The sequence below is a fragment of the Lampetra planeri genome, unplaced genomic scaffold (assembly GCF_965212315.1).
Source record: "Lampetra planeri unplaced genomic scaffold, kcLamPlan1.2.h2 scaffold_114, whole genome shotgun sequence".
In the NCBI taxonomy this organism is placed as follows: Eukaryota; Metazoa; Chordata; class Hyperoartia; order Petromyzontiformes; family Petromyzontidae; genus Lampetra; species Lampetra planeri.
In genome coordinates, this window is record NW_027613851.1 from 16,802 (window position 1) to 31,241 (window position 14,440).

Sequence of the window (14,440 nt, forward strand, 5' to 3'; positions counted from 1 at the left end):
AGTGTTTATAGTAGTGTATAGTGTTGTGTATAGTAGTGTAGTTTATAGTGTAATGTAGAGTAGTGTATAGTAGAGTGATGTAAAGTGTAGTATATAGTAGTGTAGTGTATAGTAGTGTATAGTGTAGTGTATAGTGTAGTGTATAGTAGAGTGATGTTAAGTGTAGTATATAGTAGTGTAGTATATAGTAGTGTAGTGTATAGTAGTGTGTAGTGTAGTGTATAGTAGTGTAGTGTATAATGTAGTGTATAGTAGTGTAGTGTATAATGTAGTGTATAATGTAGTGTATAATGTAGTGTATAGTAGTGTAGTGTATAGTAGTGTGGTGTATAATGTAGTGTATAGTAGTGTAGTGTATAGTAGTGTAGTGTATAATGTAGTGTACAGTAGTGTAGTGTATAGTAGTGTAGTGTATAATGTAGTGTATAGTAGTGTAGTGTATAATGTAGTGTAGTGTATAATGTAGTGTATAGTGTAGTGTATAATGTAGTGTATAGTAGTGTAGTGTATAGTAGTGTAGTGTATAATGTAGTGTATAGTAATGTTTAGTGTAGTGCAATGTTTCTTAATATTGACTGCAGTCTTGCACCCTTTTGGTTCTTAATCGTAAAAAAAAATGCACAATGTTCATAATTACACAGAGGCTTTGCTGAAACAAAGAAAGTTGTGTTATTAATGTAGCCCCGTGACGAATTTGTGTTTTCGATGATTGACCTCACAAAAAACCTGGCCACGTCTCGCACCCCCAGAAAGGGCATCTGACAGCCCCAGGGGGTCGCGTGACATCCCCAGTTAGAGGCACTGCTCAAGAGTACACCCTGTCACTTTCACCGCCCACAGAGGGAGAGCGAACAAACACACTCACACACCACACACTCACACACACTCACACTCTCACACACACTCACACACTTATACACTCTCACACACACTCACACACCACACACTCACACACACACACACTCTCACACACACTCACACACTTATACACTCTCACACACACTCACACACTTATACACACTCACACACACTCACACTCTCACACACACTCACACACTTATACACTCTCACACACACTCACACACCACACACTCATACACACTCACACTCTCACACACACTCACACACTTATACACTCTCACACACACTCACACACCACACACTCATACACACTCACACTCTCACACACACTCACACACTTATACACTCTCACACACACTCACACACCACACACTCACACACACTCACACTCTCACACACACTCACACACTTATACACTCTCACACACACTCACACACACTCACACTCTCACACACACTCACACACTTATACACTCTCACACACACTCACACACCACACACTCATACCACACATACTCACACACTCACACCACACACTCACACACACCACACACTCAGACACTCACACACACCACACACCACACACACCACACACACCACACTCACACACCACACACACCACACACACCACACTCACACACACCACTCACACACCACTCACACACCACTCACACACCACACACTCACACACACCACACACTCACACACCACACACTCACACACTCACGCACACCACACACCACACACACTCACACACACTCACACACCACACACTCTCACACACACTCACACACTTATACACTCTCACACACACTCACACACCACACACTCATACCACACATACTCACACACTCACACCACACACTCACACACACCACACACTCACACACACCACACACTCACACACCACACACACCACACACACACACCACACACTCACACACACCACTCACACACCACACACACCACACACTCACACACTCATACACTTATACACTCTCACACACACTCACACACCACACACTCATACCACACATACTCACACACTCACACCACACACTCACACACACCACACACTCAGACACTCACACACACCACACACCACACACACCACACACTCACACACTCATACACTCACACACACCACACTCACACACACCACTCACACACCACACACTCACACACCACACACTCACACACTCACGCACACCACACACCACACACACTCACACACACTCACACATACCCTACCCCCCACGCCAGCACGCAACCCCCTACTGTAATAATTACACTCAGAGTGCCCTTTACACTGTGGTGGTGTTGGTGGTGGGGGTGGTGGGGGTGGTGGTGGTGGGGGGGTGGTGGGGGTGGTGGTGGTGGGGGGGTGGTGGGGGTGGTGGTGGGGGTGTTGGTGGTGGTGTTGGTGGTGGGGGTGTTGGTGGTGGTGTTGGTGGTGGGGGTGGTGGTGGTGGGGGTGGGGGTGGTGGTGGTGGGGGTGGTGGGGTTGGTGGTGGTGGGGGGGTGGTGTTGGTGGGGGTGGTGGGGGTGGTGGTGGGGGTGTTGGTGTTGGTGGTGGGGGTGGTGGTGGTGGTGTTGTTGGTGGGGGTGGTGGGGGTGGTGGTGGGGGTGTTGGTGTTGGTGGTGGTGGTGTTGATGGTGGGGGTGGTGGTGGGGGAGGGGGTGGTGGTGGTGGTGGGGGTGGTGGGGGTGGTGGTGGTGGGGGGGAGGTGTTGGTGGGGGTGGTGGGGGTGGTGGGGGTGGTGGTGGTGGTGTTGATGGTGGGGGTGGTGGTGGGGGAGGGGGTGGTGGTGGTGGTGTTGATGGTGGGGGTGGTGGTGGGGGAGGGGGTGGTGGTGGTGGTGGGGGTGGTGGGGGTGGTGGTGGTGGTGTTGATGGTGGGGGTGGTGGTGGGGGAGGGGGTGGTGGTGGTGGTGGGGGTGGTGGGGGTGGTGGTGGTGGGGGGGTGGTGTTGGTGGGGGTGGTGGGGGTGGTGGTGGGGGTGTTGGTGGTGGTGGTGGGGGTGGTGGTGGTGTTGGTGGTGGGGGTGGCGGTGGTGATGGTGGGGGTGGTGGTGGGGGTGGTGGCGATTGAGGGGAGCGGTGGTGCAGCGGTTAGCGCTATGCTGCGCTACGAACCCCGGCGACCCGAGTTCGATTCCCGCTCACGGCCACCAACACCCGGTGACGATTATCTGAACCGGTCCTGGGCCTCCCCTAGGTCGACTCGGCCTCAAATGAGTACTTGGTGCAGTGTGTAAACATCGCCACTGGGGAGACAAAGGCGGCCGGGCGTGGTGTTGGCCACCCACCCCCTCGTGTGCCACAGTGCCGGCCTTCATAAGTGCTGCTACTCTCTAACAACAGCACTTGCCCCAAGAGTGTGCCCAGGCTACACGGGGGATCTTTGTCTCTTTTTTGTCACGATTTGTGTCGAGGAGGCGGACAAAGGTCCCCGCCTCGTGATTGGCTCACGGGGGGCCCAATGGGAGCCGCGGTGGGACAGCCACAGGTCAGCTGACAGGTGAGGTCACAGGTCAGGGCAGCCTGCGGGGATTGTGCACGTGACTCTCTCGCCCCTCCACTCACCTCGCTCTACCTGGACTCGCTGCTTCATCGTGACGTAATGAAGACAAAGGTAAAGATCCCCCCCCCAAACTATATAGCCTCTAACAGGCTGTTGGGCAAGTGCTGTAAGGGGCCGTTCATAAATGACGTCACGCGATTTTGGACGATTTTTGACCCCCTCCCCCCCTCGTCACACGGCGTCACAAAAAGTCAGACCCCCCCCCCCCCCTCAAATATGACGTCACAAAGTTCTACCCCCCCCCCACCCCAAAAATAAAACATCCTTCAAATAGCTTTAAACTATTGTCATTGTAGTGCGTATTTAATGTGGCGCTGCACTCTGATGTTGTAGGAGAAAACATTTGTAGAGAGGAGCCGACACGAGATTGCAGGGGTCTCGTCCTTTATTCCTTTCCTTCCATTCACACCTGTCGCCAGCCGTCCCAATCCCGTTCCCGCCAAAGGCCCCCCTTTCCCGCCCGTTCTCCCCTTATATCACCTCGATCACCCCTCCCCCTAACCCATCTATTGGTGGGAATCCTTCCCCTGACACCCCTACATCACCCCCCCCCCCCGGAGAAAAAATAACCGTCCTCGGTTCTGCCTCCCCCATGGACCATTTAAGTCTCCCCATGCCTCCCACCACTGACAGTGACGACAGCCCTTACCCCCCCCCACAACCCTACAATGCAATATAACACAACAAATCAATTGCGCGGCCTGCCCAGGTCTCCAGCCAGCATCCCGTAACAGCCCGGACATCCACAGGCAGCAGATGACCGTGGCGGCCCCCTCCTTCGAAGGCCCTCTCGTCGCGGTCCCTGGTTCGGTGGTGCCGGTGTCGCCTTGCCTGGCGCCGCTGTCTCTCCGGCCCCCGCTCGTGCCGCCGCTCCGTCAGGCCTCACATGGGGTGCTGTAGGTGACAAGGGAACACAGGGCACCGAACCCCCTGCCGGTCGGCGCGTGGTGGTCGGCGACCTTGGCCTGGGTAGGGATGATGATGATGTTGGCAGTGATGTTGGTGGTGATGTTGGTGAAGATGACGGTGGAGAGATGTATGGCTTAAGGCGGGTGGGGTGTACAAACCATCGTCGCTTACCCAGTTGGACCTGGACGCACTGCGGTCGGAGTGCTTTGATGACCTCGACCGGCCCTTTCCAGGGTCGGTGCAGCTTTGGTGAGAGGCCAACCGGCACCTGAGGACAGTGTAGCCATGCCTGGTCCCCAACTTTAAAGGGCTTGGCTGTCACTGTCCTCTCCCGTATCCGTACATTACTCTCTTGGCTCGCGGCCGATGCGGCCTCGGCTGCTTGGCGGGCCTCTCTCAAATAAATGAGGGAGGTCTTTAGTGCCTTCGGCCATGCGTCGGCTCTTGCCGGAATGTCCGTCAGCTGCACCTCAATAGGCGGAACGGGATCCCGTCCGTACATCAGGAAAAACGGCGAGAACCCCGTCGCCGCGTGTGGGGCCACCCTGTACGCCGCTAAGACCGATGGAATGTGGAGGTCCCAGTCGGAATGGTTTTCGTCCACCACTTGGGACAGCATGGCCGCTATGGTGCGGTTAAGCCGCTCTACCATCCCATCGGTCTGGGGATGATATGGAGATGTTCGGACCTTTTTAGTGCCCAGGATAGAGCAGACGTCCTTCAATAGCTGTGAGGAGAAATTCCTGCCCTGATCCGTGAGCAACCGCTCCGGTGCCCCCTTATCAAGGACATAGCCTCCCACGAAGGCATCGGCGATGGTCTGTGCCGTTTGGTCCGGGAGGGCCCACGCCATCGGCCACCTCGTGCAGTACTCGACTCCGACCAACAGGTATTTATTTCCCCGTGGCGTGACCGGCAGCGGTCCCAAGATGTCCAACGCAACCAATTCGTTGACCCTGGTCACCGTGATGGGCTGTAGGGGCGCCCGGCTTACCCGGGGTGGCGGCTTTCGCCGCGCACATTCGACGCAGGTAGCGACCCATCGATGCACGTCAGCGGTCATACCTGGCCAAAAGTACCGACCCTGTAATGTGTGCAGTGTCTTCCGCCCTGCCAGGTGCAGCAGCTGGCGGCCGTGTACGTCCATAACCAATTGTTGACGCAGCGACTCCGGAACTACCAGGCATCGCCGGCGCCCTGTCGGGTCCCATCGCATGAGGAGATCCTCCCATACGATGTACTCCTCCCCCCCTGCCTCTGCTGAGGCGCGTAGTGTTCGCAGTGGGGCTTCCTCCAGCTGTAGCCGTCTCCAATCGTCCAAGGTCAGCCCCAGGTCGTGGTCGGTCAGCTGGACCTCACCCTGTGCGCCCTCCGCCGTGCGTACAGGAGCGATGACCGTCCCCTCCGGCCTCGCCTCCTTGCAGCGTGCCCCGCCTGTGGTGCATGCACAAGGGCCCTGGGGCACCAGTCGGGACAATGCGTCTGCGTTGGCATGTCTGGACCCTTTGCGATGCACTACTTGGTACCTGTACTCCTGCAGGCGTTCTATCCATCTGGCCAGCTGGCCCGAAGGCTGGTCGATGCGGAGCGAATACTGCAAGGCCGCGTGGTCAGTGCGGACCGTAAATTTGCGACCATACAGGTAGGGTCGGAATTGCTGCACAAAGTGAACGACTGCCAGGAGTTCCCTACGTGTGACGCAGTAGCGCTGCTCCGCTGATGAAAGCACGCGACTACCATAGGCGATAACCACCTCCCGACCCTGCTGGACTTGCGACAAAACACTGCCGATGCCCACATCGCTGGCGTCCGTGTCCAGGATAAAGGGGAGGCCAAAATCCGGAAAGGCCAATGGTGGTGCATCTGTCAGACGTGAGCGCAGCTGCTGGAATGCCTCTTCCTCCAGAGGGCCCCAATAAAACCTCTGGTTCTTCGCCGTCAACACGTGCAAGGGCTTGGCAATGGTTGCGAAGTTGGGCACAAACCGGCGGTAGTAAGAAACGAAACCCACAAACCGGCGTACCTCCGGAACCGTTGTGGGAACAGCCCAGGCCCTCACGCAGGCCGTCTTTTCCGGGTCTGTAGCCACTCCCGACTCACTGACGACGTGGCCCAAGTAGCGTACCGACGACTGCATAAGGTGGCACTTCGACGGCTTGAGCTTCAAGTTCGCGTTCCGGAACCGCAGGAACACCTGACGCAATCGGTCAATGTGTTCCTCGAATGATCGGCTGAAAACAATGACGTCGTCCAGGTAGATGAGGCACGTTTCCCATTGGAGGCCTGCCAAGGCCAACTCCATTATGCGTTGGAACGTTGCCGGCGCCGTCTGGAGGCCCATAGGCAGGCAGTTGAACTCGAACAGGCCCTGTGGTGTCCGGAATGCTGTTTTAGGCCGGGAGTCCGCGTCTAGTGGGACCTGCCAGAACCCGGACAACAAATCCAGCGTACTGAAAAATTTTGCTCCCGCCAGTGCATCCAATGAGTCGTCGATACGTGGTAGGGGATATGCATCGGCCAGCGTGACGGCATTGAGGCGTCGGAAGTCCACACAGAATCTCAGTGACCCATCTGACTTCTTGACTAGGACCACCGGTGCCCCCCAGGGACTCGAGGATGGAGAAATTATGTCGGCCCGCAGCATCTCCTGCACCGCTTGTTGAATGTGCCCTTTTTCCATTGGGCTCATTCTATATGTGTTTTGGCGCAGGGGTGCGGCATCTCCCGTGTTGATGTGGTGCTGTGACAGATTTGTGCGCCCTAGGTCGAACGGTCCCCGGCTGAACACGTCCGAGAACTCCTGCAATAACGAGTGCAGCTGCTGTTTCTGGTCGGGCGGCAATCCCGGCTCAGGCCCCGCCAGCTGGTCCATCCACGATTTGGCCCCTCTGTCCTCGGACTGGCCGATGCTGCCTACAAGCTCGGGCTCTGTCCCTGGGGCTCCTAGTGACAAGGGACTAACGTGGGCCAGAACTGTTCCCTCCTGCACCGTCGCTGTTCTATCGGAGGTGTTCAGCACCTGAATGAACAGATGCTGGTTCCTCTGTACAATAGTTTCGGCCCCCACCAGCGCATGACGATCCATGGCCGCTGACGCCGGAGACACCAGGATGGGTGAGTCTGGTCGGGCTGTCACGAGGGGGGACCGATATTGCAGCGGAACCAGCATCTGGGCTGCCGGGGGAATGGAGACAGACTTACTGACCAGAGCCTGCACGTAGGGTACACCCCGGCTGGCCCCCTCCGCCTTTAGGAAATGGAGATGCGTTCCCTGGACTTCCACCCGCCCATTGGCCAGATCGATTTTCATTGGCATCCGCCTCAGAAAGTCCGTCCCCAACAGGCAGGGTACGGGCAACGTTGCGGAGACAAGGATGGGTCCTGCTACCGAAAGCTGCCCAATCTGTATCGGGGCTTCAACCTGGCCCAGGAAGCCCATGCTGCCTCCATTTGCTGCAATGAACGTTGTCTTGACGGGGACTAAAGGTCGGATTTTATCCGGCAGCATCTCATGCATGGTGCTCGAGATGATCGTGGCTGATGCCCCCGTATCGACCAAGATACGTGCCGACACTCCCGCGATTTCACCGACCAGGACCGAGGTTCCTGACGTGGCCGCTACCACCCGCCTTGCCAGCTTCCTCCATTGTGTGGCTGAGTCCGGCCACTGACCAGGCGGCGTCTCGTTATCCTGTGGTGCATGGTGAAATGATGGGGGATGGGTGTGGATGGACTGAAGATGGGGTTCCTCCCTTTGGAGTGCGTCCCAGCAGGGTGAACGCGCCCTTGTTACATAGTGTGGGCTTACCCCTGGGTTGCGGGCTGGGCTCTCTATGTAGTGCAAATTGCCCCCCCTAGGTGACGTAGGATGGGCCCCCCTTGTGGTGTGGGGGGGCCCCCCCATTGCAGGGGGCGGTGGGGACTGGGGGGTGGGCCTTCCCGTGAGCCCCTCTCTTTCCTTTGTCACGGGGGCGTGGTCCCCCTGGTTCCGTCTCGCTCTGTCGCAAAGCGGTGGTGAGGCGGGTCGTGGAATTGCTCCAGGGCGCAATGTCAATCGTGTGGGCTGCCTCCGCCCCCGGGCCGTTGCCCCTGGCAACTCGCCGGCGTTGCAGGTAACTGGTGACGTCACGCCCGCCGGTGACGTCACGCCCGCCCGCGAACCCACGCCCGCCCGCGAAACCACGCCCACCCGCGACGTCACGCCCGCCCGCGAAACCCCGCCCGCCCGCGAAACCACGCCCACCCGCGACGTCACGCCCGCCCGCGAACCCACGCCCGCCCGCGAAACCCCGCCCGCGCGCGACGTCACGCCCGGCATCGACGTCGCTGCCGGCCGCGACGTCACTTCCGCCCGCGACGTCACCTCCGCCCGCGACGTCACCTCCGTCCGCGACGTCCCTCCCGGCGTCGGCGCGACTCCCGGCGCGGTCCCCGGCCTCGGCGCGATCCCCGACGCGGTCCCTGGCCCCGGCGCGATTCCAGGCGCGGTCCACGGCCCCGGCGCAATTCCCGGCGCGATCCGCGACACCACTTCCGACCGCGACGTCACTTCCGGACGCAACGTCACGTCCGTTCGCGACGCCACTCCGGGTCGCGATGCGACCACAGGCCCCGGCGCTATCCCCTTCCCCCGACCAGAACAGCGGGGACCGGGAAACGACACCACCGGCGCCCACCCCGAGGAGACTCCCGGTGAGTTCGCGGCGTCGGAAGTGTAATTACCCGGCCCGCCCGAGAGGCCGGGTGGGACGGCGTCACTCGCCTGGCTCCTGTCGGCGTTCGGCCCCGGCAGGTTCCAGGTGACGTTGGCGGCCTCCGGCTCCGTGCGGCACCCCCTCGCCACATGCCCCTCGCGACCACAACGGTGGCAGACCCACGGGGCGTTGCGTCGGGGGGGCTCGGCGCGATGTTGTAGAGGCGGCTGCCAGCGACGCGGCGGTTGGTCCCTCTGCTCCGCCAGTCCCCGGATCGCCGCGTACACCTCCCGCAGCGATGGCTCCGTCTCAGACGTCGGCGGTCCGTCCCCAGATGCCCCACCGGCAGCCTGTGGTGACGGTGCAGGTTCGGCGGTTAGTGTCGCTGGACCAAGTAGCGCCGCGGCAACGGCTGGGCTGTTCCCCCCCGCCGCGCCAGCCACCGGGCCCACGGGTGGCGCCCGGCCCATGACCTGCTCGTGGGCTTGGATGGTCCGGGCAGCCCACAGCGAGGTGCGTTCTTCCGGCGTCACTACGGGCATTACAACGCCGGCGCGGCAAGCGTAGGCGATGAGGTGCTCGACCACGAGGTCCTCGAGCGCTTCTTCGGCCAGGCGAGGGAAAGCTCTCCTCGCCAACACGAGCAGCGCCCCCCTGTAGGCTAAAGGGGATTCTTTAGCCCCTCGCTGGCGATCCTGGAACCGTTTAAAGGCTCCTTCCGCCGGGCAATAGATCTCCCCCAAAGCCTCGTAGGCCGCCTGTAGCGTGGACTTGCTGTGCGAGGGAAGGGAGGTGTAAGAGGAGAGTGCTTCTTTGCCCAGAACAGATGGCAGCGCTCGTAGGGCCTCTTCGTCTGTCCACTCGAGAGCGTGGAAGGCAGCCTCGAATCGGCGGACAAACTCCTCCCAATCTTCTTCCTCAGCCACAAACTTGTCGACGGGCCCCAGCCGACGCGGCCGTCCGGCCACCTGCTCTCCGTGTTGGGTGTTTAGCCCTGGGGGTTTTGGCGGAAGCGGCGGCGGCTGGCGTGACGAGGTTGGTTGCGGCTCCTGCCCGGCCGGCTGGTCGGCGTCCGGTTCCCGTGGCCTCTCCTCCCGTAGTACGCGTGGGGGTGGGGGTCCCGGTGCCGGCGGGCCCCCCATAGGGAGCCTCTGCAAGAGCTCCTGGAGCGCCCTCTCCACGCGGGCCATGCGGTCCTCCATGCGATCCTCCAGGCGATCCGGGCCCCCTTCTGCTGCTTCTGACAGCAGGCCCCCTTGTTGCCCAGGATGTGAAGGATCCCCGGCCCCTGCTTCCTCCTCCCTCGGCTCCCTCCCGCGAGGATTCTTCTTTGTAGCCATTAGGATCCCACCGCTGCCACCAAATGTAGAGAGGAGCCGACACGAGATTGCAGGGGTCTCGTCCTTTATTCCTTTCCTTCCATTCACACCTGTCGCCAGCCGTCCCAATCCCGTTCCCGCCAAAGGCCCCCCTTTCCCGCCCGTTCTCCCCTTATATCACCTCGATCACCCCTCCCCCTAACCCATCTATTGGTGGGAATCCTTCCCCTGACACCCCTACACATTTATTAAAAAGTCAATTTAATTAAGTAGAACGTGTTGTCTATTTTTATTTCTTAAAGTTGCGCATTTTTACGTGACGTCACATTTCTCACCCCCCCCCCCCCTCGTCACACATCGTCACAAATGTCTGACCCCCCCCCCCCCAGGTGCGTGACGTCATTTATGGACGCCCTTCACAGGTGCACCGAACCGGGCCCGACCAAACGCCTTTGTCTCCCTCAATGCACCGGATACTCATTTGAGGCTGAGTCAACCTAGAGGAGGAGGCCCAGGTAATTTCGTCATTGGTTGTTGATGGCCGTGAGCGGGAATTGCACTCGGGACGCTGGGTTGGTAGCGCAGTAGCGAGCTAATCACTACGCTACCGGCTCCCCGCACACAAAGAGAGACAGACAGACACACAGGAAGACAGACAGACAGAAAGACAGACAGACACACACGAAGACAGACAGACACACACGAAGACAGACAGACAGACACACGAAGACAGACAGACACACACGAAGACAGACAGACACGAAGACAGACAGACACGAAGACAGACATACACACACAAAGACACACACACGAAGACAGAGAGAAACACATGAAGACAGACATACACACACAAAGACACACACACGAAGGCAAACAGACACACACGAAGACAGAGAGACACACACGAAGACAGACAGACACACACGAAGGCAGAGAGACACACACGAAGACAGATAGACACACACGAAGACAGGACTATATCAGTATTATATCAAACCAGCTGAGAGCCAATTGCCCCGGAGATCTGTGGCACACTTGGCTCGACACACACTCGTGGTGGGCTGGTTCTTTTTTTTTTATCATTTAAATCAAAAGCAGGCGAGAGTTCACTCGGAGGCTTTGCCCGCGAAATACAAAACACAGTCTACAGAGAGAGAGAGAGCAGCTTTAGTTCACATCACGTGGTTACATTTGTGTAGTGGATTCCAGAGGTGGGACAAAGTCATTGTTATGCAAGTCCAAGTCGAGTCGCAAGTCATCAAATTCATGACTCGAGTCTGACTCGAGTCCAAGTCACATGACTCGAGTCCACATCTCAGAGGTGGGACAAAGTCATTGTTATGCAAGTCCAAGTCGAGTCGCAAGTCATCAAATTCATGACTCGAGTCTGACTCGAGTCCAAGTCACATGACTCGAGTCCACACCTCATAGGTGGGACAAAGTCATTGTTATGCAAGTCCAAGTCGAATCGCAAGTCATCAAATTCATGACTCGAGTCTGACTCGAGTCCAAGTCACATGACTCGAGTCCACATCTCAGAGGTGGGACAAAGTCATTGTTATGCAAGTCCAAGTCGAGTCGCAAGTCATCAAATTCATGACTCGAGTCTGACTCGAGTCCAAGTCACATGACTCGAGTCCACATCTCATAGGTGGGACAAAGTCATTGTTATGCAAGTCCAAGTCGAGTCGCAAGTCATCAAATTCATGACTCGAGTCTGACTCGAGTCCAAGTCACATGACTCGAGTCCACATCTCATAGGTGGGACAAAGTCATTGTTATGCAAGTCCAAGTCGAGTCGCAAGTCATCAAATTCATGACTCGAGTCTGACTCGAGTCCAAGTCACATGACTCGAGTCCACATCTCAGAGGTGGGACAAAGTCATTGTTATGCAAGTCCAAGTCGAGTCGCAAGTCATCAAATTCATGACTCGAGTCTGACTCGAGTCCAAGTCACATGACTCGAGTCCACACCTCTGGTGGATTCTAACGGAGGCACACACTTGAACTTGGAGGCAACACGCTTATTGTCACTGGTTAAACACAAAATCTAGTTGAGTTTTAGTTGAACAATTTGCTTGGTGCTCCACAAAACAGTCGCACTGGGTCACAGGTGTCTCTTTCAAGAGGTTCCTGCTACTATTCTTTGTTTTGTTCGGTAAAGTCACGGTATAAAGATAAAATAATAAATTAAATTAAATACTAGCATACGACGTTTCGATTGCAACACAAGCAATCGTCATCAGGTATAAATGAAATAGAAACACAAATCTAGTGTACTTAGAAATGTAATGTAATACAACAGAGAGTCGGATAACATAACAGTCAACACCCTACCCTGTTGATTACGTTCTTCCCAAGAATGATAAATTTCAGAGAGAGATCAATTTTATTTGTATTATTTTATTACTTCCCTTCTACGTGACTTTACCGAAAGAACCAAGAAGATGAATCCCTGCAGTCACGAAAGCTTTAAATTAAAAATACTGATTTTATTGTTTAATATTTTTATTATTTTATTATTTCCCTTCTACGTGACTTTACCGAAAGAACCAAGAAGATGAATCCCTGCAGTCACGAACGCTTTCAATCGAGACCCCCTCCTCCTCCTCCTCCAGCAGCAGAGTAATCAAAGTGGCGCAACAATGGAAGAGCCATTGTCTATCGAGAGCCCCCCACACACACACAGCACTCGCAAAGGCAAACTTCTCTACTGTGTTCAGTTGACTCGGGCGTGTGTGTGCGCGCACGTGTGTGTGTGTATGGTGGGGAGCGGTAGTGTAGCGGTTAGCGCGCTGCGCTATGAACCCGGCGACACGGGTTCGATTCCCGCTCACGGCCAACACCAGTGACGATTATCTGAACCGGTCCCGGGCCTCCCCTAGGTTGACTCAGCCTCAAATGAGTACCTGGTGCGGTGTGTAAACATCGCCACTAGGGAGACAAAGGCGGTCGGGCGTGGTGCTGGCCACCCACCCACCCCCTCGTGTACCGTTCCGGCCTTCATAGGTGCTCGCTAACAGCACTTGCCCCTACAGTCTGTTAAGGCTATACGGGGGATCTTTGTTTGTGTATGGGTAACCGGGTGGCAGTGTGTAAACATCGCCACGCGGGAGACATAGCTGCCTGCCTTCATAGGTGCTATGCGCAAACAGCTACTTGCCACTTATAGATTTGAAGCTTTCGTGACTGCAAGGATTCATGTTCTTAGGTTTTTTTCGGTAAAGTCACGTAGGTAAAAAATGTAAATTAATAAAAGTCAAATTAAAATAAAATAAAAATCACGACGTTTCGGAGGCAACACAAGCTTCCGTCTTCATGTGGAACCGTCACAGCACGATTGCTGTATCAAGTAGAGAGAAATTCCAGAAAAGAGTTTTTGTATATATACTGGTTGAGGGTGGGAGGAGCCAAGGTTAGCCCTGAATATTATTTTTAAATCCTTTATATTAAGTTTACTTGCTTGCTTGCGCGCTTACGACCGTGCAAATCTTTCGGTCGTTTTTTAACCCACTTCCCGTGATCCAATCGAGCTGACATTTTGCACACAGACTCGTTGTGCGTGACAATTAATGTTCGTGAACATTTTGTTTCCAAAATTTTACACTTTTTAGGAAAAAAATAAATTATATTTAATTACCAATTGCTTAATGGTGGCAGGCAATCATCTGACCCATAGGTGGCAGCCATCTCAAGCCAGAGGACGAGAGGACTCTAGCCGCCCGTTTCAAAGACCAATGTGGGCTGGGTTGTGGCCCATTGAACACGCATATAAAGGATTTATAGTGAAAAACTTAGTTTTTACGGGTTAATTTTTTATGAGGTTCGGTGCGGCTGAGGCACGCTGTTAGGAATGAGACTTTGTTGTGTAAACGAGATGCGGATGATGTAAAGGTGCATGTAAAAGGGACTGAGCACTTGCCACCACCAGACTGCTAAGGCTATATGGGGGATCTTTGCATTTGCGTAAAGATCCCCCGTATAGCCTTCACAGACTGCTCGTGTAATAAAATGTCAGCAAGTAAAGTCTACATCTCACGGGTCGTAAAAAAAACAACACGTGTGTGAATGGGAC

General features: G+C 55.7%; 1 protein-coding gene and 1 long non-coding RNA gene across 2 annotated transcripts; one reads left to right on the forward strand and one right to left on the reverse strand.

Annotated features, from left to right (window-relative positions):
* The first annotated feature begins 2,980 nt into the window (after positions 1-2,980).
* Positions 2,981-14,158, forward strand: LOC144738732 (uncharacterized). Its single transcript, XR_013589306.1, has 2 exons — positions 2,981-3,494; positions 10,755-14,158. It is a non-coding gene; the product is annotated as an uncharacterized LOC144738732 (long non-coding RNA).
* On the reverse strand, positions 4,009-10,599 carry LOC144738730 (uncharacterized). The gene is made up of 2 exons (XM_078621725.1): positions 9,115-10,599; positions 4,009-4,337 (listed from the first exon to the last, which is right to left on the reverse strand). The coding sequence occupies exons 1-2, from the start codon at positions 10,384-10,386 to the stop codon at positions 4,326-4,328; spliced, it is 1,284 nt and encodes a 427-aa protein (XP_078477851.1). The 5' UTR covers positions 10,387-10,599; the 3' UTR covers positions 4,009-4,325.
* Positions 14,159-14,440: the final 282 nt, after the last annotated feature.

What these genes read in the sequence shown, in the direction of transcription:
- LOC144738730 (XM_078621725.1), bottom strand. Translation starts at nt 10,386, where the DNA reads ATGGCTACAAAGAAGAATCCTCGCGGGAGGGAGCCGAGGGAGGAGGAA.